General features: G+C 42.1%; 2 protein-coding genes across 3 annotated transcripts; one reads left to right on the top strand and one right to left on the bottom strand.

The window, feature by feature from the left end:
- The first annotated feature begins 54 nt into the window (after window positions 1-54).
- Window positions 55-7,849, top strand: nudt18 (nudix (nucleoside diphosphate linked moiety X)-type motif 18). Of its 2 annotated transcripts, none has more exons than XM_049579505.1 (7): window positions 55-126; window positions 2,203-2,375; window positions 2,489-2,599; window positions 2,687-2,789; window positions 5,017-5,140; window positions 5,401-5,525; window positions 6,842-7,849. In XM_049579505.1, the coding sequence occupies exons 2-7, from the start codon at window positions 2,205-2,207 to the stop codon at window positions 7,222-7,224; spliced, it is 1,017 nt and encodes a 338-aa protein (XP_049435462.1). In that variant the 5' UTR covers window positions 55-126; window positions 2,203-2,204; the 3' UTR covers window positions 7,225-7,849. The 2 variants fall into 2 exon arrangements, with proteins under 2 accessions (XP_049435462.1, XP_049435461.1); XM_049579504.1 differs by lacking the exon at window positions 55-126 and adding an exon at window positions 1,549-1,595.
- A 1,224-nt stretch (window positions 7,850-9,073) lies between these two features.
- Window positions 9,074-22,098, bottom strand: LOC125890211 (protein FAM240B-like). The gene is made up of 3 exons (XM_049578731.1): window positions 21,838-22,098; window positions 19,297-19,418; window positions 9,074-9,466 (listed from the first exon to the last, which is right to left on the bottom strand). Exons 2-3 carry the CDS (start codon window positions 19,416-19,418, stop codon window positions 9,307-9,309), a joined length of 282 nt encoding a protein of 93 aa, XP_049434688.1. The 5' UTR covers window positions 21,838-22,098; the 3' UTR covers window positions 9,074-9,306.
- Window positions 22,099-25,543: the final 3,445 nt, after the last annotated feature.

Raw genomic sequence — 25,543 nt, 5'->3', positions numbered from 1 at the left:
CGCCTTTTATTTTGAAAACTTCGACCCGGAAGAGTATGTGTATTTCCGGTTTAGCTCTCAGGAGTCAAATGTCACAACAGAGCAGCAGCAGTGAGCTCAGTGAGCAGCGCCGGTAACAACACGAAGGTCCGTGATTTTATTTATTTCAATATTTATTTAAGTGTTTTTTATGAATCTCGTTTCCGGTCGGAAGTTTGATAAAAGTGGAAAAACCGATTTTTATGACGACATTAAAAGTTAACGTTAAATTCTGTCACAGTCACTGTCAGACAGAAGCTAACGGTTTAGCTTATTAGACATTTCTTACTCTGCTTGTTCAGCTCTGACAGCAGCTCAGTTATTCACTAAAATAATAAATGAAGTATTTATTTATCATCAGATCTTTTATGTTTCTTTTATGATTAAATGACTGTTTAAAACAAAATAAACAGCTGAGAGGTGAGCACACCTCGTCACATCACATCACATGAAGCCAAATGTACTATTGTATTTTATTTGTAAGGGACCAGGTAAAATATTAAATATATTTTTGACCATTTGATGTAACTGGAGACTGATGTGAAGCAGTGAAGGAACACTGACTTTAGGAAAACTGATTTAATAATAAGCTAAGTTTAAATTAATGAGCAGTAACATCTGTTTATTACTGAATGACTCTGATCAGCAGCTGGACATTAACTTACAGTTTGGTAATATCATGATATTCACTGTGAGACAAGATGAAATGTTAAACTGCTTTTTCATACAACTGTTCACATCACGGCATCTGTCTCTCTTAATATTGCTCAATAATAATAATCATGATGTTGATTAAGAAAAACTGTTAATGTGAGCAGTGTTTGAGTTTCAGATAATTGTTGCATCAGTGTAATAAAGTACTGTCAGGTATTTAATATAATAATAATAAACTTTAATTGTATTGCAACTTTCATACAGAGCGTTTTACATCAAACTTTATGCTAATAAACATTATGTGTGTATGTGTGCAGCTGTACATGCATACATGGGTATGTGCTGTTGTTTTTTTGCAGTGCTGTATAACAGTTTGTATGTTTATATCCATCTTTATATCTGAATATAAAGAAGAATAAAAATCATGAACATAAATGAACTAAATGTTGCAAACAAAACATGTGACACATATAATATATGCACACAGCCTCCTCCATCTCACGTAGCCTTGATTCAGTGAACCATGAATCTCTACGTTTCATAACAAACACAAAGTCTCTGACTCATCACTGCATCTGTATGATTTGCTGTTTTAGACGTCATCGTCCACTCTCAGACAGCTGCACTGGTATGTTTGTATCTATAAGTATGTATATATGTACATGTATGTATATACATGTACATATGTATATATAGACATATATACATATATGTCTATATGTATGTATCTACATATACTGGAATTTCTCAATTGTGGGATCAATAAAGGTGTATCTTATCTTATCTTATCTTATCTTATCTTATCTTATCTTATCTTATAAACCGATACTGGACAAACTTCCGGCCGACCTCTGAACCCAGCTGTGTGTCAGCTCTGGTAGTTTCCAGTGACACTCCTGCAGGTGCTTTTTGATGAACCCCAGGTTTGAATATTTCCTCCTCTGGAACATGAAACAATCTTCAGAATTTTAATTTTGAAGATTTTAATGTGTTCTGATTGGCTGCTGCCTCAGACAGGTCTCTGTTGTAAAAGAGAACTACAATCTTAGCGGGACGTCCTGGTTAAATAAAAATAAGCGAAATAGAAAATTAAAATCTAATAAAACAGGAAGGAATAGAATTTAAAATGAGACTAAATGAAATAAAAATGAGACGTTTGGTAAGTTTCAGTAAAGTCAGAGTGCAGACGACTGGAAATCAGTTTTTATTTCTTCCTGTCGTGTGAATCTCATGTTCTGTTTTATTTTGATTCAGTTCTAATTTTAATATATTGAATATTTGTTTGCACATGACTTGTCTGGCACATGGAGGGCGCTGCAGCTGCATTTCTATTGTGCAACACTGGGTTGTTAAATGGTGATGAAGCTCAAATGTTTATTAGTTATATATTTAAAAATAGTGTTGTGACTTTATCCTAGTAGCTACACATACTCTAATTTAAATATGTCACATGTTCATTTTTATTGCTTCAGTTTGTGATGAAACATGATGTATTTATTTTCCTGTGTGTGTGTGTGTGTGTACCTGCAGACATGGAGGTGGCGGCGGAGGAGTGGCGGCAGGTGGAAGAGCAGGTGGAGCGGCTGCTGAGTGGTGAGGGGTCAGAGGTCACCGGCTGTGATGTGGGCCTGGAGCAGAGCAAACCGGCCACTCTGAGGAAGAACGTCACCTACATCGTCTGCGCCGTCATCTTCAATGACAAGGTCACAGCTCGTTATTACCTGATCAAAGATTTAATCAGTTAATGTTGGGTCAATATAATATATGTGTGTGTGCGTGTGTGTGTGTGTGTGTGTGTGTATGTGTGGTCCGTCAGGAGGAGGTGCTGATGGTGCAGGAGGCGAAGCAGGACTGTTATAAGCAGTGGTACCTGCCTGCAGGGAGGGTGGAGGTGGGGGAGAGCCTGGAGGAGGCGCTGAGGAGAGAGGTGAGACTCACACACACACACACACACACACACACACACACACCCCTGTCTCCCGGTTACCATGGTTACCGCCCTGTTTCTTTGCAGGTGAAGGAGGAGGCGGGGTTTGACTGCGAGCCAATCACCTTGCTGCTGATCCAGGAGCAGGGACCTCAGTGGATCCGCTTCATCTTCCTCGCCAAGGTCACAGGTCAGAGGTCACAAACACTCACATGTTCATACCTCTGTATTTACTGATAATAAAGGTATTGATTAGTTGCAGTCACTGATCACATTTCACTGAACACTGATAAATATATTCAGATGAAAGCAACAGAGACAGTTTGCTGTCTGACGTTAGATTTAGTTTTAACATAAAGACACAGTGATCAATCAATCAATCAATCAATCAATCAATTTTATTTATAAAGCCCAATATCACAAATCACAATTTGCCTCACAGGGCTTTACAGCATACAACATCCCTCTGTCCTTATGACCCTCACAGCTGATCAGGAAAAACTCCCCAAAAAACCCTTTAACGGGGAAAAAACAGTAGAAACCTCAGGAAGAGCAACTGAGGAGGGATCCCTCTTCCAGGACGGACAGACGTGCAATAGATGTCGTACAGAACAGATCAGCATGATAAATTAACAGTAATCCACATGACACAATGAGACAGAGAGAGAGAGAGAGAGAGAGAGAGAGAGAGAGAGAGAGAGAGAGAGATGCAGGTAATGACAGTATCTTACAACAACATTAATGAAAGTAATAATATTATAGTTATAGTTCTGGCTACTGCAGTACAATATGTTGAAAGTATGTATTAATATCTGGCAGTATACATGTGTGACAATAGTCATATGTGTATAATAACAGTAGAAGTATGACTAATGACTAATGATGGCAGCAGCAGCAGCAGGAGGCATCTGGCAGGACCACGGCAGCAGCACAACCACGCACGTCACGCTGTCCAGGCACCGCTGTGATATGAGTTAATCTGAGAGACAGTGGAGCACAAAGGCTCCGGAGAAGAAGCCGAGTTAGTGACATCCAGAATGGCCGGGTTAGCAAGATGCAGTAATAGGATACGAGAGAGAGAGAGAGAGAGAGAGAGAGAGAGAGAGAGAGAGAGAGAGAGAGAGAGAAGGAGAGAAGGTGCCCGGTGTATTATAGGGGGGTCCTCCGGCAGACTAGGCCTAAGTCAGCCTAACTAAGGGCTGGTACAGGACAAGCCTGAGCCAGCCCTAACTATAAGCTTTATCAAAGAGGAAAGTCTTAAGTCTAGTCTTAAATGTGGAGACGGTGTCTGCCTCCTGGACCGTAACAGGAAGATGATTCCACAGGAGAGGAGCCTGATAGCTGAAGGCTCTGGCTCCTGATCTACTTTTGGAGACTTTAGGGACCACGAGTAACCCTGCGTTCTCAGAGCACAGTGTTCTGGTGGGATAATATGGCACTATGAGCTCTCTAAGATATGACGGAGCTTGACCATTTAGAGCTTTATAAGTTAACAGTAGGACTTTAAATTCAATTCTGGATTTTACAGGGAGCCAGTGCAGAGAAGCTAAAACAGGAGAGATATGATCGCGTTTCTTAGTTCCTGTTAGTACACGTGCTGCATTCTGAATTAGCTGGAGAGTTTTTAAGGACTTACTAGAGCTACCTGATAATAGAGAGTTACAGTAATCCAGCCTTGAGGTAACAAAAGCGTGGACCAATTTTTCTGCATCTTTTCGGGTCAGGATAGGCCTAATTTTCACAATATTACGCAGATGAAAAAATGCAGTCCGTGAGGTTTGTTTTAAATGAGAATTAAAAGACAAATCTTGATCAAATATTACTCCGAGGTTTCTTACGGTAGTGCTAGAGGCCAGAGCAATGCCATCTAGAGAAACTATGTCATCAGATAAAGAGTCTCTGAGTTGTTTGGGGCCAAGAACAATAACTTCAGTTTTGTCTGAATTTAACATCAGGAAATTGGTGCTCATCCAAGTTTTTATGTCTTTAAGGCAATTATGGAGTTTAGTTAATTGATTACTTTCTTCTGGCTTCATTGATAAATACAACTGAGTATCATCCGCATAACAATGGAAATTTATAGAGTGATTTCTAATGATGTTACCTAAAGGAAGCATATATAGAGTAAACAGGATTGGTCCGAGCACAGAACCTTGCGGAACTCCAAAACAAACTTTAGTACGTAAGGATGGTTCATTGCGAACGTCAACAAATTGAAAACGATCAGATAAATAAGATTTAAACCAGCTTAGTGCAGAACCTTTTAAGCCAATTAAGTGATCCAGTCTCTGCAGTAGAATTTGATGGTGATGACAGCGGCTTTGGGACGCAGCCACAGGTGAAGGTGTTCTTGAGACGTATAATGAAGGACTGTCCTCGTCTCTGTGTGTCTGTGTGTGTATGTCTCTGTGTGTCAGGTGGGAGTCTGAAGAGTCTGTCAGCAGCAGATCAGGAGTCTCTTCAGGCGTCCTGGTGGGACAGACAGTCCGTCCTCCATCTGAGAGGACGAGACATCCTCCGTCTCATCGAATGTGGACTCAAGTAGGACATTAAACTCTCTGAGTCTTTGTGTGAAGCTGAACAGCTGAAACAAACAGTAAACACATCAAGTTATGTTTGTGGTTCTGTAGATCAAAGTATTTTCGAGTAATTTAGCAAGAAAAAAAATCCCACACTGCTTTAATCATCATCCTCCTCCTCCTCCTCCTCCTCCTCCTCCTGGTCTGAGTTTAGACACAAACAGTGTGACAGTGGATGAAGCTGGGTACAAACACTCACTGTGGCTGCTGTGATGCTTTCAGGTACCGTCAGGATCCCTGGCATCCCGTCACGCTGCCTGTGGACCTGAGCTGCCGTCACGTGCTGCAGAGACTCGTCCTGGTCTTCACTGACGCCGAGGAGCAGATCTGGGTTCTGCTCATTAAAGGTAACCATCAGATAAAAATCTGAAGACTAATTAACCGCCCTGCTGCTCGTTAAGTCTCTCCAAGTCAAGTTTCTTTGCTTCCACTTAAATCTTTGTTGGCAGAAGAAATCTTCTCCTGTTGGTGGATTTATTTGCAGCTCAATTTTAGAAGCCACTTTGTGTCGTGTATTCAGTCCCTTCTCCCAGTTTCATTACAGTTTTTCTTTTGGTCTTAAGATTTCTACGTTTATTAGCTGTTTGTCTGTCGCTGTACTGTTCCCTAATTATTCATAAAAGCTGTTTTTACTCACTGTCAACAGTCTTTAAACCAAATATCTGCCGCTTCTATCTCACTGTCTTCAGAGAAATTACAAATAAAGCACTAAACAACTCATCTGGGCTTTTTAGTTTAGTGTTCGTGTAACAATTGACAGCACATTTCTCAAAACACAGTCGCTGTCTGACATTTGGAGAAAAAAATGTAATCATTCTTCATCAAATGATCCAAACTGACATTTCTGACGCCTGTGACACCCACTGTGACGAGCTTGTTTTAAATCTTGGGGCACCGCAGGGCTCTGTGCTGTCACCACTGCTGCTTGCCATTAAAAAAAATGAAATGACCGTCCACAGCAGTGATGTCAAGCTGTTTAAATATGCGGATGACAAGACTGTTGTTGGTCTTCTCCTGGAGGACAGTGTGATGTATGAACAGGTTACTTTAGCCAGGTCACTGTTCTTCAGGACTGGTGTCAGGTGAGATAACTGGACATGAACGTGACTGAAACAAAATAACTTATAATACAAACTTGGGCACAATTACTGATCAGATAATAACCTAAAATGGAAACTCAGAGAGCATTTTTAAGAGAGTCAGTGAGTGCCTGTTTTTAGTAAGGAAGTTGAAGAGCTTCAGCACACAGAGGCCTGGTTTAAAGCATTTCATCATTTACCTGGTACAACATTTGCATGGTACGGCAGCCTGAGTGCAAAGAGCAAAAACAAGCTCTCTAAGCTTGTCAACACTGAAGGGAAGTCGATTGGCTAGTCAGACGTCATTTAAAGAACTTCTTTTGTCCAATAAAAAACATAATTATATTACTCAAAGTAAAGTATAATAAAAAGTATTATAATCAGTTCCCAAACTATAAAGATGTTTCCAAAGTTTTTCACTTATTTCCAGACAATTCAATTATTTTGTCCTGTACTACATTACCCATGAGTCTCTGCAGCTGTTGCTTTGGAGAAGACTACAACAACATGAACAGCAAACTCATCTGTGTTTTATCATTTGAAGCTTTGTGAACTAACCTCCCCTCCCCCTCTCTGTCCTGCAGCCCCGGTGCTCCACCTCCCCACGGCGGCGGCAGTGAAGACCCACGCGGTGACCTGGGCGACCAACATGGTGGTGCAGGAAGCCATGCCGTCAGCGTACTATGACCAAGACGTCAACACGCTGGGTGTGTTCAGCCTGCAGCACAATGGCCGGCAGCACGGGAAAACAGACGGCGTGTGCTTCAACACGCTGGTGGCGTTGGTGCCCGACCGCGTCCAGCGCAACGAGGATGGAGAGAAAGTGGAGTGGACGGGGACGGGACTGCCTCCACCCGTAGAAAACCCGCGATACGTCTGGCACAAAATCCAGAAACAAACGCTGAGAGAGAAACTGCTGGAGAAGACCAAAAACACGTCCATCTTACCCGTTCACAGCCTGTATTGACCAAACACAGACCTACAGGACTCTTATTGTGAAAAGAACACGCTCTTATTCTGAAAGAACATGTCTTATTTTATGTGTCAGGTAGAGGGTAGAGTTTAAACGTGCACGGAGCAATAAAATATTGATATTTATGTCAGATTTTATAAGAAAGAGTCTAAATACGTAAAGGAACACTTTCAATTAAGACCTAAATATTTTGGGAAATAATTTATTCTCTCTTTACTAAGAAATAAAATTGAAGGTATTTAACATTATATTATATTTTAAATAATATATAACCTAAAAAATACGGTCAGTTTGGAGGAGTCAGCACCCAGAGCCACCCAACACAGATGCTAATCAGTTTTAGATGTGTTATGATATCATGTTCAGTTGAATAATATTGGATTATTTTCAGTCAGAATAAAACAGATGATCTGCAGATTTACACATAAATATTTAATTTAAACTGTACTGTATGTTTTTGTTGCTGCTGGTTACATTCCTCCTGATGGGAATTTAAAAAATGCACGACAGGGACGCACCACTGTTTGTTTGTTTATCTTGTGTAACATAAAGAGACGACAGCTACATTTTGTTTCACAGCTCTGTGTTGTACAATGACAATAAATGAATGAACGTACGGCTGAAATGTTCTGATGTCACTATTTTTCTGACTGTTGAGATAAAAACCTGAAGTGTGATGAAGCTGATTTATAGTTGTGTCAGCTCTATGCAGACGCTACACACATGGCCTACGCTGTTGTGAGCATTGTGCGGTGGTGTGTCTGTGTCAATCTGCAGTTACACCTCCAAAACACAAGCTGGCGGCGGAGTTTCTGTGAAGTGCTGTAAAGTTTAGTTGATTCAAAACACACACAAACACAAATACATTAAATACACATTAAATACACAGTAAACACAAGTACACAAACACATTAAACACAAACACACATTAAACACACATTAAACAGCAAACACATTAAACACAAACACACATTAAACACACATTAACAGCAAACACATTAAACACAAACACACATTAAACACAGCAAACACATTAAACACACACACAAACAAACACAAACACACAGTAAACACACATTAAACACAGCAAACACACATTAAACACACATTAAACACAAACACATTAAACACACAAACACAGTAAACACACATTAAACACAGCAAACACACATTAAACACACATTAAACACAAACACACATTAAACACACAAACACACAGTAAACACACATTAAACACAGCAAACACACATTAAACACATTAAACACAGCAAACACACATTAAACACACATTAAACATGGCTTAATAGAGACAGTTTCAAACACAAATCAGCTTCACTATAACTCGCAGCATTCACAGACAAACACTTGTCTTTATCTGGACACATTTTCCCCACAAATACAACATGCTAACGTTATTAGCATTAGCACTTTTACATTGTATAAATTAGCTTAGCGGCTAGCGGACTTCCCTCTTCTCATATGAAGCCAGGGACAACAGCAACATTTAACAAAGATAACATTACAAAATTCAGCTCCATTACAACTCACAAGGTTCACTGACAAAACAACTGTCTTATACTAAACACATTTTCCAAACAAATACAACATGCTAACGTTATTAGCACAAGCCTATGGCATTTCACATTGTATAAATGAGCCTAGCAGCTAGCAGAGATTTGCTCTGCTCATATTTCAGCCAGGATAAATCACACACAGTGTGTGGAGGCTTTATTGTCTTCACAATTTATTGTTTCTTATCTGTGAAATTAAAGTAAATCAAAGCTTTGTTTCCACTGAGGGAAATGGTTTATCACAAATGTACGTGTGAGTACATTTGTGGGTCGATGGCCATCAGACTTCAGGGTGGGCTCTAAAACACGGGTGGACTTAATGCAGAACTATAAACCCTGTGTCAGCTGTGTGATCACATGACGAACCTGCTGACGTCAGAGTTCAGAAGTAAAAACAACCATCAGTCAAAAAAATCACTTTATTGTTTTAAACATCACAGTGTCACAGTTTATCTTCATCATCATCATCATCGTCATCATCATCTTCATCCCTGTGTGTTCAGACTCATGTCTGATCAGCTGTCTCCTCAGCTGTCTCCTCAGACAGCTGATCAGCTGTCTGATCAGCTGTCTGCTCCACCTTGGCCTTCTTCAGGTAGTTGTCGTTGACGTTCTTCAGGTGTTTGGTTCTGTTGTCCAGACGCACGGTCCACTCCTCCCTCAGCCTAAGACACACAGGAAAACTTTATTTAAATTACAAGAGTCAGAGGTTCATTTGTTCCCAAATATCTGTGACATCACAGTGTATCTGTGACATCACAGTGTATCTGTGACATCACAGCGTATCTGTGACATCACAGTGTATCTATGACATCACAGTGTTCAGGAAATGTTCTGACTCAGTTCAGTTATTTAGAGCGACCAACTTTAAACTGCAACAGTGTTACACAGACCTCACAGTGTTACACAGTCCTCACAGTGTTACACAGACCTCACAGTGTTATACAGTCCTCACGGTGTTACACAGTCCTCACAGTGTTACACAGTCCTCACAGTGTTACACAGTCCTCACGGTGTTACACAGTCCTCACAGTGTTACACAGTCCTCACAGCGTTATACAGACCTCACAGTGTTACACAGTCCTCACAGTGTTACACAGACCTCACAGTGTTACACAGACCTCACAGTGTTACACAGTCCTCACAGCGTTATACAGACCTCACACAGTTAAGGTCCTCACAGTGTTACACAGTCCTCACAGTGTTACACAGTCCTCACAGTGTTATACAGTCCTCACGGTGTTACACAGTCCTCACAGTGTTATACAGTCCTCACAGTGTTACACAGTCCTCACAGTGTTATACAGTCCTCACAGTGTTACACAGTCCTCACAGTGTTACACAGACCTCACAGTGTTACACAGTCCTCACGGTGTTACACAGTCCTCACAGTGTTACACAGTCCTCACAGTGTTACACAGACCTCACAGTGTTATACAGTCCTCACGGTGTTACACAGTCCTCACAGTGTTACACAGACCTCACAGTGTTACACAGTCCTCACAGCGTTATACAGACCTCACACAGTTAAGGTCCTCACAGTGTTACACAGACCTCACAGTGTTACACAGTCCTCACGGTGTTACACAGTCCTCACGGTGTTACACAGTCCTCACAGTGTTATACAGTCCTCACAGTGTTACACAGTCCTCACACAGTTAAGGTCCTCACAGTGTTACACAGACCTCACAGTGTTACACAGTCCTCACGGTGTTACACAGTCCTCACAGTGTTATACAGTCCTCACAGTGTTACACAGTCCTCACACAGTTAAGGTCCTCACAGTGTTACACAGTCCTCACAGTGTTACACAGTCCTCACGGTGTTACACAGTCCTCACAGTGTTATACAGTCCTCACAGTGTTACACAGTCCTCACACAGTTAAGGTCCTCACAGTGTTACACAGTCCTCACAGTGTTAAGGTCCTCACAGTGTTACACAGTCCTCACAGTGTTATACAGTCCTCACAGTGTTACATAGTCCTCACACAGTTAAGGTCCTCACAGTGTTACATAGTCCTCACAGTGTTACACAGTCCTCACAGTGTTACATAGTCCTCACACAGTTAAGGTCCTCACAGTGTTACACAGACCTCACAGTGTTACACAGTCCTCACACAGTTAAGGTCCTCACAGTGTTACATAGTCCTCACAGTGTCACACAGTCCTCACAGTGTTACACAGTCCTCACAGTGTTACATAGTCCTCACACAGTTAAGGTCCTCACAGTGTTACACAGTCCTCACAATGTTACACAGTCCTCACAGTGTTACACAGTCCTCACAGTGTTATACAGTCCTCACAGTGTTACACAGTCCTCACACAGTTAAGGTCCTCACAGTGTTAAGGTCCTCACAATGTTACACAGTCCTCACAGTGTTACACAGTCCTCACAGTGTTATACAGTCCTCACAGTATTACATAGTCCTCACACAGTTAAGGTCCTCACAGTGTTATACAGTCCTCACAGTATTACACAGTCCTCACAGTGTTACATAGTCCTCACAGTGTTACACAGTCCTCACGGTGTTACACAGTCCTCACAGTGTTAAGGTCCTCACAGTGATACACAGACCTCACAGCGTTATACAGTCCTCACAGTGTTACACAGTCCTCACAGTGTTACATAGTCCTCACAGTGTTACACAGACCTCACAGTGTTATACAGTCCTTACAGTGTTACACAGTCCTCACACAGTTAAGGTCCTCACAGTGTTACACAGTCCTCACAGTGTTACATAGTCCTCACACAGTTAAGGTCCTCACAGTGTTACACAGTCCTCACAGTGTTACACAGTCCTCACAGTATTACATAGTCCTCACACAGTTAAGGTCCTCACAGTGTTACATAGTCCTCACACAGTTAAGGTCCTCACAGTGTTACACAGTCCTCATAGTGTTACATAGTCCTCACACAGTTAAGGTCCTCACAGTGTTACACAGTCCTCACAGTATTACATAGTCCTCACACAGTTAAGGTCCTCACAGTGTTACACAGTCCTCACAGTGTTACACAGTCCTCACAGTATTACATAGTCCTCACACAGTTAAGGTCCTCACAGTGTTACACAGACCTCACAGTGTTACATAGTCCTCACAGTGTTACATAGTCCTCACACAGTTAAGGTCCTCACAGTGTTACACAGTCCTCACAGTATTACATAGTCCTCACACAGTTAAGGTCCTCACAGTGTTACACAGACCTCACAGTGTTACACAGTCCTCATAGTGTTACATAGTCCTCACACAGTTAAGGTCCTCACAGTGTTACACAGTCCTCACAGTATTACATAGTCCTCACACAGTTAAGGTCCTCACAGTGTTACACAGTCCTCACAGTGTTACACAGTCCTCACAGTATTACATAGTCCTCACACAGTTAAGGTCCTCACAGTGTTACACAGTCCTCACAGTGTTACACAGACCTCACAGTGTTACACAGTCCTCACAGTGTTACATAGTCCTCACAGTGTTACATAGTCCTCACACAGTTAAGGTCCTCACAGTGTTACACAGTCCTCACGGTGTTACACAGTCCTCACAGTGTTACACAGTCCTCACAGTGTTACACAGACCTCATGGTGTTACACAGTCCTCACAGTGTTACACAGTCCTCACACAGTTAAGGTCCTCACAGTGTTACACAGTCCTCACAGTGTTACACAGACCTCACAGTGTTACACAGTCCTCACAGCGTTATACAGACCTCACACAGTTAAGGTCCTCACAGTGTTACACAGTCCTCACACAGTTAAGGTCCTCACAGTGTTAAGGTCCTCACAGTGTTAAGGTCTTAACAGTGTTAAAGTCCTTGGCATATTAAGGTCCTTGGCGTGTTAAGGTCCTCACAGCGTGTGTAGAAGCAGCACTGAAGTTGGATTTAGTGTCTCTGAGTCGAGGCAGATCTGGTATCTTGGTGACAGCTGCGGTGTTATCACTGTCACATCAGCGTTTCACTTCCCTCCTTTATTTCACCATCAATCAAATACACACCAACATCACTCAGTGTGTGTGTGTGTGTGTGTGTGTGTGTGTGTGTGTGTGTGTGTGTATGTGTGTGTGTGTGGGGGGGGGGGGCATGACATGGAAAATGCAGGCATGAATTGGCGAGTGTGACAGTGTGACAGATACAAAGACAAAAAAGTACCGACATATTGTACGTGCAGGGGTGTGTTTGATCATGTCTGAGTGTGTGTGTGTGCGTGTGTGTGTGTGTTGGGGGGACAAGGGATGGAAAATGCAGACATGAATGAGTGAGTGTGAGAGACACAAAGACAAAAAAAGTACAGACATATTGTACGTGAATATGTGCACGTGTTTGAGTGTTTGATCACGTCTGTCTAGGTGTGTGTGTGTGTGTGTGTGTGTGTGTGTGTGTGCGTGTAACCTAACCCTCACTGTCAGCTGTCTTCTCATCGCCACCTTCCTATCGTGTTTTCTGGATTATTCCATTTGTCTTTTCAGCTGCTGATAATTCATCTGACCCCACAGAGGCAGACACAAAGACAGTCAGACAGACAGACAGACAGGTAGACAGATCCATAACAGTTTCAGACGACGTCTACTTGGTGGAAAAAAGCACTGACTGACTTAAACGGTGTAGTTTTATTTAATGTTGTGATTTATTGAAACTAAATTCAACTTCAACAACAGGCTGAAGAAAAGGACTACGCTCATTGTCCATGATATAATGTACAAAGACCAACTTTTAAAACACACTTTAAATGTGAAGATGACATGCGTCCACATGTTACTGACATTGACACCTGCACAGCAGAAACACGGCTGAATATCACGGCAGGTTTGCAAAAAAAATCTGTTTTTCCACTCAAACAACAAGCTGGTCGATCAATAAACTCTGGAAACCGTTTTGGAAAAGCAGGTTTTTTGGGATAGAGGAACAGGGTCATTGTCAGGAGTCATGACAGAGGGCTGAGACTCAGAGAAAAACATACATTTATGGCCTATGGCATTGCAAGCATTTATACTTGCAGTGGCGTGTCTGTGTCACTCTGCAGTTACACCTCCAAAACACTAGTTGGCGGAAGAGTTTCTGTGAAGTGCTGTAAAGTTAAGTTGATTCAAAACACACAATACAACATGCTAATGTTTTTAGCACAAGCCTATGGCATTTTACATTGTATAAATTAGCCTAGCAGCTAGTGGACTTTTCTTCTCCTCATATGAAGCCAGGGACAACAGCAACATTTAACAAAGGTAACGTTACAAAATTCAGCTCCATTACAGCTCACAAGGTTCACTGACAAAACAACTGTCTGATACTAAACACGTTTTCCAAACAAATACAACATGCTAACGTTATTAGCACAAGCCTATGGCATTTTACATTGTATAAATGAGCCTAGCAGCTAGCAGAGATTTCCTCTGCTCATATTTCAGCCAGGATAAATCACACACAGTGTGTGGAGGCTTTATTGTCTTCACAATTTATTGTTTCTTATCTGTGAAATTAAAGTAAATCAAAGCTTTGTTTCCACTGAGGGAAATGGTTTCAGCTCACAGAGACAGACAGGAGGTCTGCGTCACTGTGACACTGTGGAGTTAATCTCTGGGGAGGTGCATGTCAGGCTATGTTGTATGTTACGGCATCGATTCAATGCAGAAGTAGAAATCCTGCTTAAGAGTCCAGGTGAATTTCATCACGGATCTCTTAAGTCTGACCAAAACATCTAAAACCAGATGCAGCGTGAGGGACAGTTCACCTACAGATGATCTCCTCCATTAATTGACTATAGAATGTCAGAAAGGAGAGAAAACTGCCAGAAGAGATTTATTCAAGTGTTTGTTTTATTCAAATCAAACCCCAAATATTCAGTTTATTATGATGTATGAATGAGAAAAACAGAAAATCCTCACATTAAAGAAACTGGAACCAGAGAATTTTTCATATGTTTTTAAGGTCAGTTCAGACTGGATTTATTTCGCTGGAGGAGGTGATTTTAACATCACCTGCACTGGTCAGTGAATTTACAATGATCCAAAATGGGGTTTAAAAAATTAAAACAGCTGCTGATTAATTCTCTGTTGATCGAGTTATATCTGTTGAAACTAAGCTCTGCAGCACTGATAGATACTCAAGACAGTAATAAAGTAGTTTTAGTCCAACTTTTAAGAATCAAATTGAAACTTTGCGTAAATTAAATGTTAAAATTAAATTAATTTCCAGCTTCTCTTCCACACAGACTGAAGACTTCATGATGTCGCTGTATAGAACAGAATCATTTCTAACTCCAGCCCGTGTGTATCTGTGCGTTCAGTCCGAGTGTCAGCCGGCCGCCATCACTCATCGCTCTGTCATTATCACCTCCACCCTTCTTTTCCAGCTCTGGCCAGGTCACACATAACGGACACAATTAGCGGGGACTAGAGCCGGCGTTAGTGGTGGCGGGGGGGCGGCTGGTTGTGGAGTTGGGGGTTACATTGTAACAGATAGTGGGGGGATTAGGAGGTACACAGTATTGATAGGCGGGGGATTAGGGGGACAGTGTAATGGATAGCAGGGGGATTAGGTGTGATGGTCTCGGGAGGTGGTGTGAGGTTAAGGGGGACAGAGAAGGAGGAGACTGGAGTTAGGAGGGATAGGGCTATTAGCTGGTGTAACGCTCAGAGGTGAAGGTTTAACAGGAGGATCTATACGTACGCCTGGAAATCCCATCATCATGTAATGCAGGAGTTTGACAGAAGAAGAAGAAGACGCTGCCTGCGGAGACGCAGCTCGTATGGTAAATATATAAACTGCACTGGGTGTCAGTGACGGATGGATCAATACCAAACATCTGTGGAGATGAGATACAACTTTATTTATCCAGAAGGAACGTGTTGTGCAGCGGACGCAAATATAAAATATACACAATGCCAAAATATATCTAAACAGGTCAGCAGCAACCTGATTACCCAGATTAAAATATGAATTAAAGAAATAAGAAATAAAATAATGAAAAGGATGATTGTAAAGTTATGATGGTGCGACTCAGCGTGATGACGCTCTGTAGCAGGGTGTCCATCTCATTTTAGTTCATGGGCCACATACAGCCCTAATTCACCCTCAGATGAGCTGGACCAATAAAACCATCGCACAATAACCTATACACACCATCAGCTCCAATATGTTCCCTTTTTACAAGTACGTCCTGCAGACGTTCATCCTTTCATAAAACAGATGCCTGAGATGTCTCAGATAAATAAGAACAGTTTCAACAGTATGTCTCCTTATTCAGTCAGTCTGCTTCTCACTGTCATTACATGTGTATTTATTCACACATTTCCTGATACGGATTCTTTTGAACTGAAGCAGCTGATGAACAATATTTTGCACAGTGTTTATTATCTTTAAACATGTTCACAGTCAGTATTCATTGTTGTATCACGAAACTGTATCCTGGTCAGGGTGAAGCACAATGTTACATTAAGTAAGTAACGCGTTGTTGAACTTGCTCCTGAAACCTGTCACCACTGAGGCTGCTGTCAGCCCTAGAGTGGTCTCCTCTGGTCTGAATCAGGGACTCATGTTGTTCCAAAGTTGTATAATTGCCTAGAGTTGGTTGGTGTTCTCACGGCAGCATTTACAAGAGGACCAGATCAAATGCCTTGTGTGAGAAAGCTGCTCTTGATTGGTCAGAATTTCCATGTGGGAAAAATCCAGGAAGTAAAGCAAACGTTGAAGAAGAGTACACTTGCAAGATAAATGTGACACTTTCTAATGTCACAATGGAGGGACAACTACGCAGGTTGATTTTAGCGCTGCTCATCGTGGACTATATTGCTGTCATTGTTCATTTTAGTCAAAGCATACAGTTTGAAAACGAGGCAAACGCGGCTCCAACTAGAAAACAATGTTTTGATGCATTGGATGTGCTGAATGTGCATATTAAGGCAGTACAGGAGGAGGTGCACATTAATAATCCTCCAGGACTGTAACATGCTCATGTTTAACCCAAACAATGTGTCATGTGACTGCAGTTGCTTCACATCCAGGTCGCAACACCTTCTCACCACAAACCAACCGCACCAGAGTTCCTTTGGAACCGGACTGAGACCACCTCTTCAAGAAGGTCTCAGTCCGGTTGTTTTGGTGTGTTCACACCTGCACAAACGGACCGCACTGAGGGGGCAAACCAACTGGAGTTTGACTGAACCGAACCAAACAGGGCAGGTGTGAAAGCAGCCTCAGTCTAGTCAACGCTGCAACAGCGTTGCTCTTGCTTTTAAGTGGACCTTCAGGGTGTCTACACTGAGAACAGTGGATGCAAGGGTGCAAAAAAGACGGTGAGTGTCTCGGCCTGTATTATGTCACTTGAAAAGGGAGCAAACTGAGCGGTGAGTCCTAAAAGCTGGAAACTTCCCTGTTCCATCCTCTCAGAGTCGGTGTGTTTCTGGTTAGATGTCTGAAATAAGGTCTGTGGTTAACACAAGCTGAAAAGACTTTCAGGTTTTGTTCAACAGCATAAAATCAGTAAATCAGTAAATACGCCACTGTGAACTTTAAAGCTAGTATGTGTTTTAAAAAAGACGGTTGCTACCAAGTGGCTAAATGAAACTACAGAGCATCATCATGCTGAACACAAGTTTGCAGCCTCGTTATGATGGCGATGATGAAGTCATGTGACAGTGGTGCAGTTTGTTTATAGCCTAGCATTAGCTTTTTACTTCTGGTGATTGAATTTACACTCCAAAAATCATGAAGTGGTGTTTATTAGTGAAGATAATCTTACTGAACAAAACATGTAAGTATCATAAATGTTTGTCAGAGTTTATTTTCTACAATCATCCGAAATCCAATGGGAAAAAATCTCGCTGGCTTTGTGACGAGAGAACCAGGGTGATGTTAACTTCAGGTCAGCCTACAAGAAAACATCATCCCTGCATCACTCTCTGCCAACCTCACCACCCCCCGCCCCCTCCATCTTTGTCACCTTCCTCGGCCCTGATGAGTTTGCACCCCTGGATTATAAAACTCCGGACTAAAGATGTTGGAGTATTTTGATGGTCAGTCTGCGGGTTTATGAGGTGAGTTCAGGTTCCAGTCTGATGTTTCTGCTCGTTACTGATCATCATTACTGAGACCTTTAACAACCGGACGGTCCGCAGGGTCGAGTGTTTGTCCTGGTATGTCCTCGCCCTGAGAGACGAGAGGCTGTTTGTAATGAGAGCATCTGTTTTTAGATGTGTCTATTTGACACATGGTCACATGTCCAACACAACTGAAGCCAGTTTGATCACAGACACCAGCGATCTTCAGGAACAGGGTCTCCTGCTGGGTCAAGGCCTGTGAGGTTGACTCATAGGTGAACGCCAGGTGAACGGCCTTTAGGTGGGAGGGAGGAACCAGTTTATACCATGTGTGTCCTGGAAGACATTCAGTTTTCATCTCACATTCACATTAAAGGTGAAACAAGTAGTTTTGTGGAGAATTTAAAAAGTAGACCTGAGGGAGGAGTTCAAACCCCGCCTTCTTTGAGTCGAGCTCAGACCAGCCAGATCACACCGCTGATACTTTTTTCTACAACGTTCTCAACCATTTTGTCTCATTGCAAATCTTTGGTCTGACCTGGACTTTAGACATTTACGGTGAAATTGGACTTTTGACAAAATCTGAATGAAAAACAGCAGAAAAGGTTAAAAAAAATCTGAAAACTTTCTGCACAGTGTTATCCAGGTGGCTTGTGTCCACTGGTCGGCTCATGGAAATCCAAACACAACAAACTGTTTTTAAACAAAATATTTTCAAATATTCCCTCCCTGAAGAAATTAGTTGTGTGCATGTGAACAGCTACTGCAGGTGCTCCACTTTCCTCTACGCCATTTAATAGGAAACTTTTTCTGGCACCACAGAAAGCACAGGGAGGTGATATACAATACATATTGTTTTTGGGTGAACTATTCCTTTAAACCCATGGGACCACTGTTATGTTGTCAGAGTTTGGGAGGCCAAGACAAAGAGGATTTTTGTTTGGTCTGTGAAAGATTCTGACGACTCAGAGAAGTGCTGATCGTGATTGTGAATGTTGTTGGCTCGGGTTTGTTTTAAAGATGTTTTTACCTTTACTGATTGGACAGACAAACAGGAAAGGTACGAGAAAGTTGGTGGATGACACGCAGAAAAGGGCCGTGGGTGGGAATCAAACCTGCTGCAAAGAACTCAGCCTACATGAGGCGTGCACTCAACCAGCTGAGCTCAAGGTCACCTCAGGAAGTCCTGAACCTTCAGGTACATCCTCTGCAGACGTGAAGGAGTCAGACGCCTGGGACTGCTCAGGTGATGCAGCAGAGGAACCATCGAAATGGGCTTTGACAAAAAAACAGAGCTGTCCTGACTAAAAGAACAACCTCCGCCATGACCTGGGCCAACATCTGTACTACTAATGTTTTCAGTGCAGGACTTTTACTTAGTAGTGGAGGATTTGTACTTTTACTGCAGTGTGTGTGTGTGTGTGTGTGTGTGTGTGTGTTACTGTAAGTGTGTGTAGTGTCTCACTTTGCGAGTGCGCTCTGGTTCTTCCTCTTCTCTTCGTTCTCAGCGTATTCACATTCATTGTTGATCTTCTTCTCCCAGAACGTCTTGATGTGCTGTCTGTCGTGGACCAGAGCCAAGTTCATCTGCAGCAACACAACACTCATCGTCACACACTGATACCTTAAAGAGTAACTAAACACACTGGTTCACACTGAGGTGGAGTGCATTGTTTCACTGCCCCCTGCTGGTTTAAAGGGTTAAAGTCTGGCACACCTGGAAACTGTGATGTCACAGTGTACTGGCCACACCTCAGTCAATGTCAAAACCCGTCAGCTATCGGCCTGAAAATGGTTTAGCGTCTGGGGGCAACAGATATTCACACAAGACTTCTTCAGCTCATTTCAGCTGATCTCTATAAACAGATTATTATATATGAATGTACCTGTTTACAGAGATCACACCTTGATAAGATCTCCAGCTGGTGTTGCAACATGTTCTCATCCCAACTCGTCAGTTCAGTGTCAACATATGATGCTCTGGGTACCCTCCTGCGTCAGGTTTGGATGTTAAGGGACAGCGTATCAATTTACGCTTGTTAGATGCATTGTGTTTTTTCAAAATAAACTTTGATTTCCATAGGAAATGTACAGTTTCTGCCCGTTACATACCTACATACAGAGTTTTTCAAAATAAACTTCATTTTTATGTTTACTTCCTGAAGTTAGGCAACAAAAGTCTGTGGTTACGTTCAGAAAAAACCCCATCATGGGTTGTCTTAAAATAAGTACGGTTGTTACTAACGCAACATTGTAGGACACACATTACCAGTGTAGCATGCTACACATACCAGCACAGTACGTTGTAATTAAAATAACTCCATTAACTTTGGTGTCACACAGGAAACGTACAGCGGGCTCTCAGGTGAAAGTCCAGAGTTTGTTTGACCCATCCTCCCCCTGCCCGCCCTGTGTCAATTTTTTTGCTATTTATACTATGGTAGTTGCCAGCGGTGTCACACACAGCAGCCGCCTGTTGTGTATCATACCAACCAGGTCTCACTCCAAAGTCATCGAAATACAGAGCTTGGGCAGTGACTTGTGGCGTCAGAAACTGCCGCAAAAAGCCATCCTTTCACGTCAGCCTGACACGTGGCAGTTAAACGCTCTGCGGCATCAAAGGGAAACACAGCGGAACAAGAATAAAAGTCCGACTAGGGTGGCTGGGAGGGGTGGGGGATGGGTCCAACAAACACTGACTTTCACCTGGGAGAGCGATGTTTACTTCCTGTAAGATTGTGAAGCCAAACCCTGTTCTTTTATCATAAATATAACCACGTGTGTGTGTTGGCTAAAAGTAACCACGTGTGTGTGTTGGCTAAACGTAACCATGTGTGTGTGTTGGCTAAATTTAACCACGTGTGGTTGGCGGTGTTGTCCTGACGTAGTGCTTTTATTTTGAAAGAGACTGTATCAAACTGTACATTTCCTGTGAAAACAGAAGTGTATTTTGGAAACAGACAATGCATGTAACAGGCTGAAGTTGACACGGCATCCAGAACGTCAACAACCAACACACCCAGGGTACCTTGGACGCCATATGTGGACGTGGAAAGTCCATGACCAAACGTGGACATGTGACGAGGTCACAGTGAGGATGGGTTGATCACACTGCTGTGAAAGGTACATCTGTGCGTCCACTGACAAAGCAGCAGTATTTGAGCCCGGGCTGAATGTTCAGTTGAACTTGCACAGCTTTATTACACTGAGATCACGGTAACACTGCTGTAGTGCTGTCGATAACACCAGAGGTGACGCAGTATTCAGATCCTCAACATAAGCATCTTTACTTACTTTTACTCAACGCCACACCACAGAAATACTGCAAGTTAAATTACTGCATTCAAAAATATACTTAAAAGTGTTGACAGCAGAATGTACTGCAGTGAACACCGAAGGAATTTTAATGAGGAGAAGTTTCAGCTGGTCAAAATCTGTAATCCTCTCTGATAGACACCACTAGATCCTCTTAAATCTGACACACTGGACCTTTAAGAACCTCGAAACTGTACTTTGATATCATAGGAAAGTAAATACAACTGATACTAATGACACAACATTACCACTATACTATATATATGTATATATGTATATATGTATATATGTATAGTATAGCTGTGCAAGCATTTCTCCATAGTGTTTGATGTAGTGAAACATTAGAGCTCTTCTATCTAAATCCTCTTAATGTACCATTAAATCCATATTAAATCCGTGGGACCGTAATAACTCAGACACACAGCTGCAGACTGAACTCGTCCTGACGCCAGACTGTAAAAAGTTAAGAATTATTTAATTAGGTTAATACTTTGAGTTGTTAAAGTCGCATCTGACTGAAGTTATTGAGCATAACGACTTCAGTCACTCCATCAGGTCAGCAGAAAGACATGAACATCTTTAAAGAAATGAATAAATAATTAACAGACGTTCAAACACTGAATTAAAAAAGATTTTTGAAGTGAGATATTTTAAATTTTCTGACTAAAATCAGAAAATAAGAAACACAAACCTTCAGAGCTTCAACTGAGCGTCCGTCAGCCTCACAGGGTGGATCAGTGTGTGTGTGAGTGTCCCTCCACTATCAGCAGCAATAAATGTTTTCCATGTGAAACTCCCTTCGGTGTGTAAACCTGATCATGTATTCCCCCGTCTCTCCGATGCTCCGTCCCTCCCAGTTACATCAGTGTACTGGAATCTAACTGGTCTGCAGGGACACACTGGGAGTGAAAGACATGGACGGACAGAGATGGAGACAGAGACACGAGGATGGAGGGAGCGCTCGGAGGTGTGAATGAACTTATTTATAGCAGCAGTTCTTGATTTCCTGACTCGGTTCATGTCTCAGCTCTGATTGGCCGATGGAGCAGTTTGTAGTATTTATAAAGTAGTTTCATATTTTTAGAGTTTTACAAACTCTTTAAAAGAACATCAGAGAGTAAAAGTACAAATACCACACTGTGGAAATACTCTATTACAAGTACATGTCAGTATGTTGAAGTCAAGTGTCAAGCTTTGTCAGAATTAGTGTATGAATTCTGGAGTTATGGACAAAACATGTTTTGTGTGGTGTCGACCTTTGACCACAACATTCTAATCAGTTTGAGTCTTTGAGTCCAAGTGAACGTTTGTGCCAAATTTGAGGAAGGTCCCTTAAGACCTTATTAAGGTATCACGTTCATGAAATGAAATGGACGCAAGGTGACAGTGACCTTTGACCACCAAATTGTAATCAGTTGATTGTTGAGTTTAAGTGGATGTTTGTGCCAAATATGAGGAAATTCCCTCAAAGTATTCTTGAGATACTGCTTTCACAAGAATGCGATGGACGAGGTGACAGTGACCTTTGACCTTTTACCACCCAATTCTAATCAGTTCATTCTTGAGTCCAAATGGAGTTTTGTGCCAAATTTGAGGAGCTGGAGCTTTCAGTCACATCACATGATCTTTGTCAGGAGATGAAACGTAAATGAGGTAAATGAAGAAGTGCTGACTCGAGTCAAGTGACTAAATTTAATGTCTTTAAGGCCCAGACTCACCAAACCGACTTCAGAGAATTAGCTGCGATGAAAGCCGACTGCAGCGTCGCCTCAAGTCGCTGCGTCTCGGCCACAAAGCTGCACCTGGACACACCACAAAGACTATAGAGCACATTTACCGTGCGCAAGTGAACAATAACACAAACCATCAGGAAACGATTCTGCTCAAGAGAAAAATAATCTGACCTTAAGGAACAAGTTGGTTTTGGTCTCACTACCACTGGAATTAAGCTCCTCCTTTACTCAACTCACTGACACACTGACTGACAGACTTTCAACAAGAGCCCAGCACTGACTAACCGCCGACAGTCGGCTTGGTCTTCACTAACTAATGGCCCAGACACACCAAACCAATGTTGGAGAACCAGCAGCAATCAAAGCCGCCTGCTGCTGACAATCAGAGTGATTTCATTCACTGATGGGCTCCGCAGTCGCCAATTCAACATGCTGAATCAGCAAAAAGCTGACGGGGACGGACAAGGGGCAACAGTGTGAGACACACCGCACCAATGAGGGCAGCGCACACTCACCAATGGCCGACTGTCAGCTTGGTGTATCAGAGCCTCGAGGGTTTTGGTCAGGAGGAGACATGTTGATGGGAAAACAGACTCCGACACAACACCGACATTCTGGAATTGAAGAAGGCGTGACGGGCGACATGTTCAAGACGTTCAAGTCAACAGTGTCGACCTCTCGTGTGACGTGGCATTTTTTTTCTTCAAACATTTTCTGTGATTTTCTTTTTGTTTTTTTTTTAAAAAGAGAAAAAAGCAACTTTTAATTTAGTGATTTTTTTTTTTTTTGCAGATTTTCTTTGAAAAAAGTTTTTGTAAAGAAAACATGCCGTTTACCATATCACAGCCACAAACTGTAAAAACTGTGTCAGCAGCTGTTTATAAACAATAACAATGACATCACATGTCAATCATTTAGCCTCCCTGTTATATGGCGGCTGATCTCGTCCTCTGCTCGGAGCATGAGGAGCTCCTGGACCACGTTGTTTTCCTAATTTTTGGACATTGTCATTTTGCTGTTCTTATGTTGAGTTAGCTGCTAACTGCTGCTAGCTGCTTTTTAAATCTGCACACATAACACGTTGTCAAAACACCTGTCCTGTCCATGATCCCGTCCTGCCGTCTGTCCCTTCTACACAGACGTAGATTCAGTGCTGTAACTACCTCTGCTGCCAGGTTACAGGCGACTCCCTTCAGTCAGCGATCGCACCTTTTAAACAATCGACGAGGCGGCATAATGGCACGAAATTCCCACCTTGAACAGGCAGTGTCAAAGCGGTTGATGTCCCACATGTCTGTCCTGAACAGAAAATCGTCATGTGAACATTCAAGTTTCCATGACAACTGTCCAAATAATCATCTGCTGACAACGATCATGTGACGTGATCGTGGAAAGATCCAGTGATCAGGTGTCAATCATCACACACACCGTCAGCACTCTGTCTGCGCCCTGACAGCTGTCACATCTGAATCATTAAAGAGAATAACACACACACACACACATTTGTCTCTTTGTGTGTGTGTGTGTGTGTGTGTGTGTGTGTGTGTTACAGACGTACAGTATATCCTGTAGACATGAAGGAACGCCGTGTGTGTAGAACCAGAAAGTGATCTGCTTTAATAATGATGTCATGATCTTCAGAACGCTCTTTATGAGAGTGTGTGTGTGTGTGTGTGTGTGTGTGTGTGTGTTAACACATGTTTAACATTTCAACCCTCTCGGGGTGTGATATGATGCTGCGGCACGCTGTCACACACACACACACACACACACACACACGGGGCTGCTGCTATGTGACGCTTATAACAAACACTCAACAACAGGAAGTCCTCCTCCCTCCTCTTCTTCTTCTTCTACTCTTCTTCTCTGAGAGTCAGTAGTTGAGATTCAAACCACTCTGATGCTATGCTAAATATGAAGCTAGTCAGTTAGCTTAGCTTAGCATAAAGACTGGAAACAAAGGTAAACAGCCTGGCTCTGTCCAAAACTCATTAACTCCACCGACCAGCTTGTCTAAAGCTCAGGGACTGTTCTTTACTAATACGGGGAGGAGGAGGAGGAGGAGGAGGAGGAAGAGGAGGAGGAAGAGGAGGGTGGCTGGGGTGTGACTTCCTGTTTTTTTTACCCTCCTTGAAGCTACAAGTATTTTTCCATGACACCCCCCCCTCACCACCACCACCACCACAAATTAGATTGTGACAACTTGAAGACGAATTCCTGGAGTTGAAAAAGACCTGAATTCTTTACTCATGTCCTGCATGTTGGTTTGTTCAGGCAAATGGTTTATTTATTTTATTCTGTTTTTACAGTTTCTAGCTGTGATAAATGGTGTCATTTTAGTGATTTTTTAAAGAAAACGCCATGTCTTCTTAAAAAACAAACATGCCTACATTTCTAAAGAAAGCATGACAATTTTTTGAGAAAAAAACATCACCAAATTAAAAAAAAGTTGCATGTTTTCTTTAAAAATCACAAGAAAGCCAAAAATGTTTAAAGGAAAAACAAACCAAATATTTTTTAAAGCAACACAAAACAAAAAAATCACCCAATTGTTTTAAAGAAAACATGCCGTTTGCAATCTTAAAAAAAATCATATATATGTTTTTAAAAAATAATAAAACCACCAAAACATTTTAAAGAAAATATGCAAAACAATCTGCGAAC

The sequence above is a fragment of the Epinephelus fuscoguttatus genome, linkage group LG6 (assembly GCF_011397635.1).
Source record: "Epinephelus fuscoguttatus linkage group LG6, E.fuscoguttatus.final_Chr_v1".
NCBI lineage: Eukaryota > Metazoa > Chordata > Actinopteri > Perciformes > Serranidae > Epinephelus > Epinephelus fuscoguttatus.
The sequence above is the reverse complement of the archived record's forward strand: the minus strand, read 5'-3'. Positions and strand labels throughout refer to the sequence as shown.

What these genes read in the sequence shown, in the direction of transcription:
- nudt18 (XM_049579505.1), top strand. Translation starts at nt 2,205, where the DNA reads ATGGAGGTGGCGGCGGAGGAGTGGCGGCAGGTGGAAGAGCAGGTGGAG. An exon ending in CCGTCATCTTCAATGACAAG is followed by an intron (nt 2,376 to 2,488) that starts GTCACAGCTCGT and finishes GTGGTCCGTCAG; the next exon opens with GAGGAGGTGCTGATGGTGCA. An exon ending in CTGGGTTCTGCTCATTAAAG is followed by an intron (nt 5,526 to 6,841) that starts GTAACCATCAGA and finishes TCTGTCCTGCAG; the next exon opens with CCCCGGTGCTCCACCTCCCC.
- LOC125890211 (XM_049578731.1), bottom strand. Translation starts at nt 19,418, where the DNA reads ATGAACTTGGCTCTGGTCCACGACAGACAGCACATCAAGACGTTCTGG. An exon ending in AACCAGAGCGCACTCGCAAA is followed by an intron (nt 9,467 to 19,296) that starts GTGAGACACTAC and finishes TGTGTGTCTTAG; the next exon opens with GCTGAGGGAGGAGTGGACCG.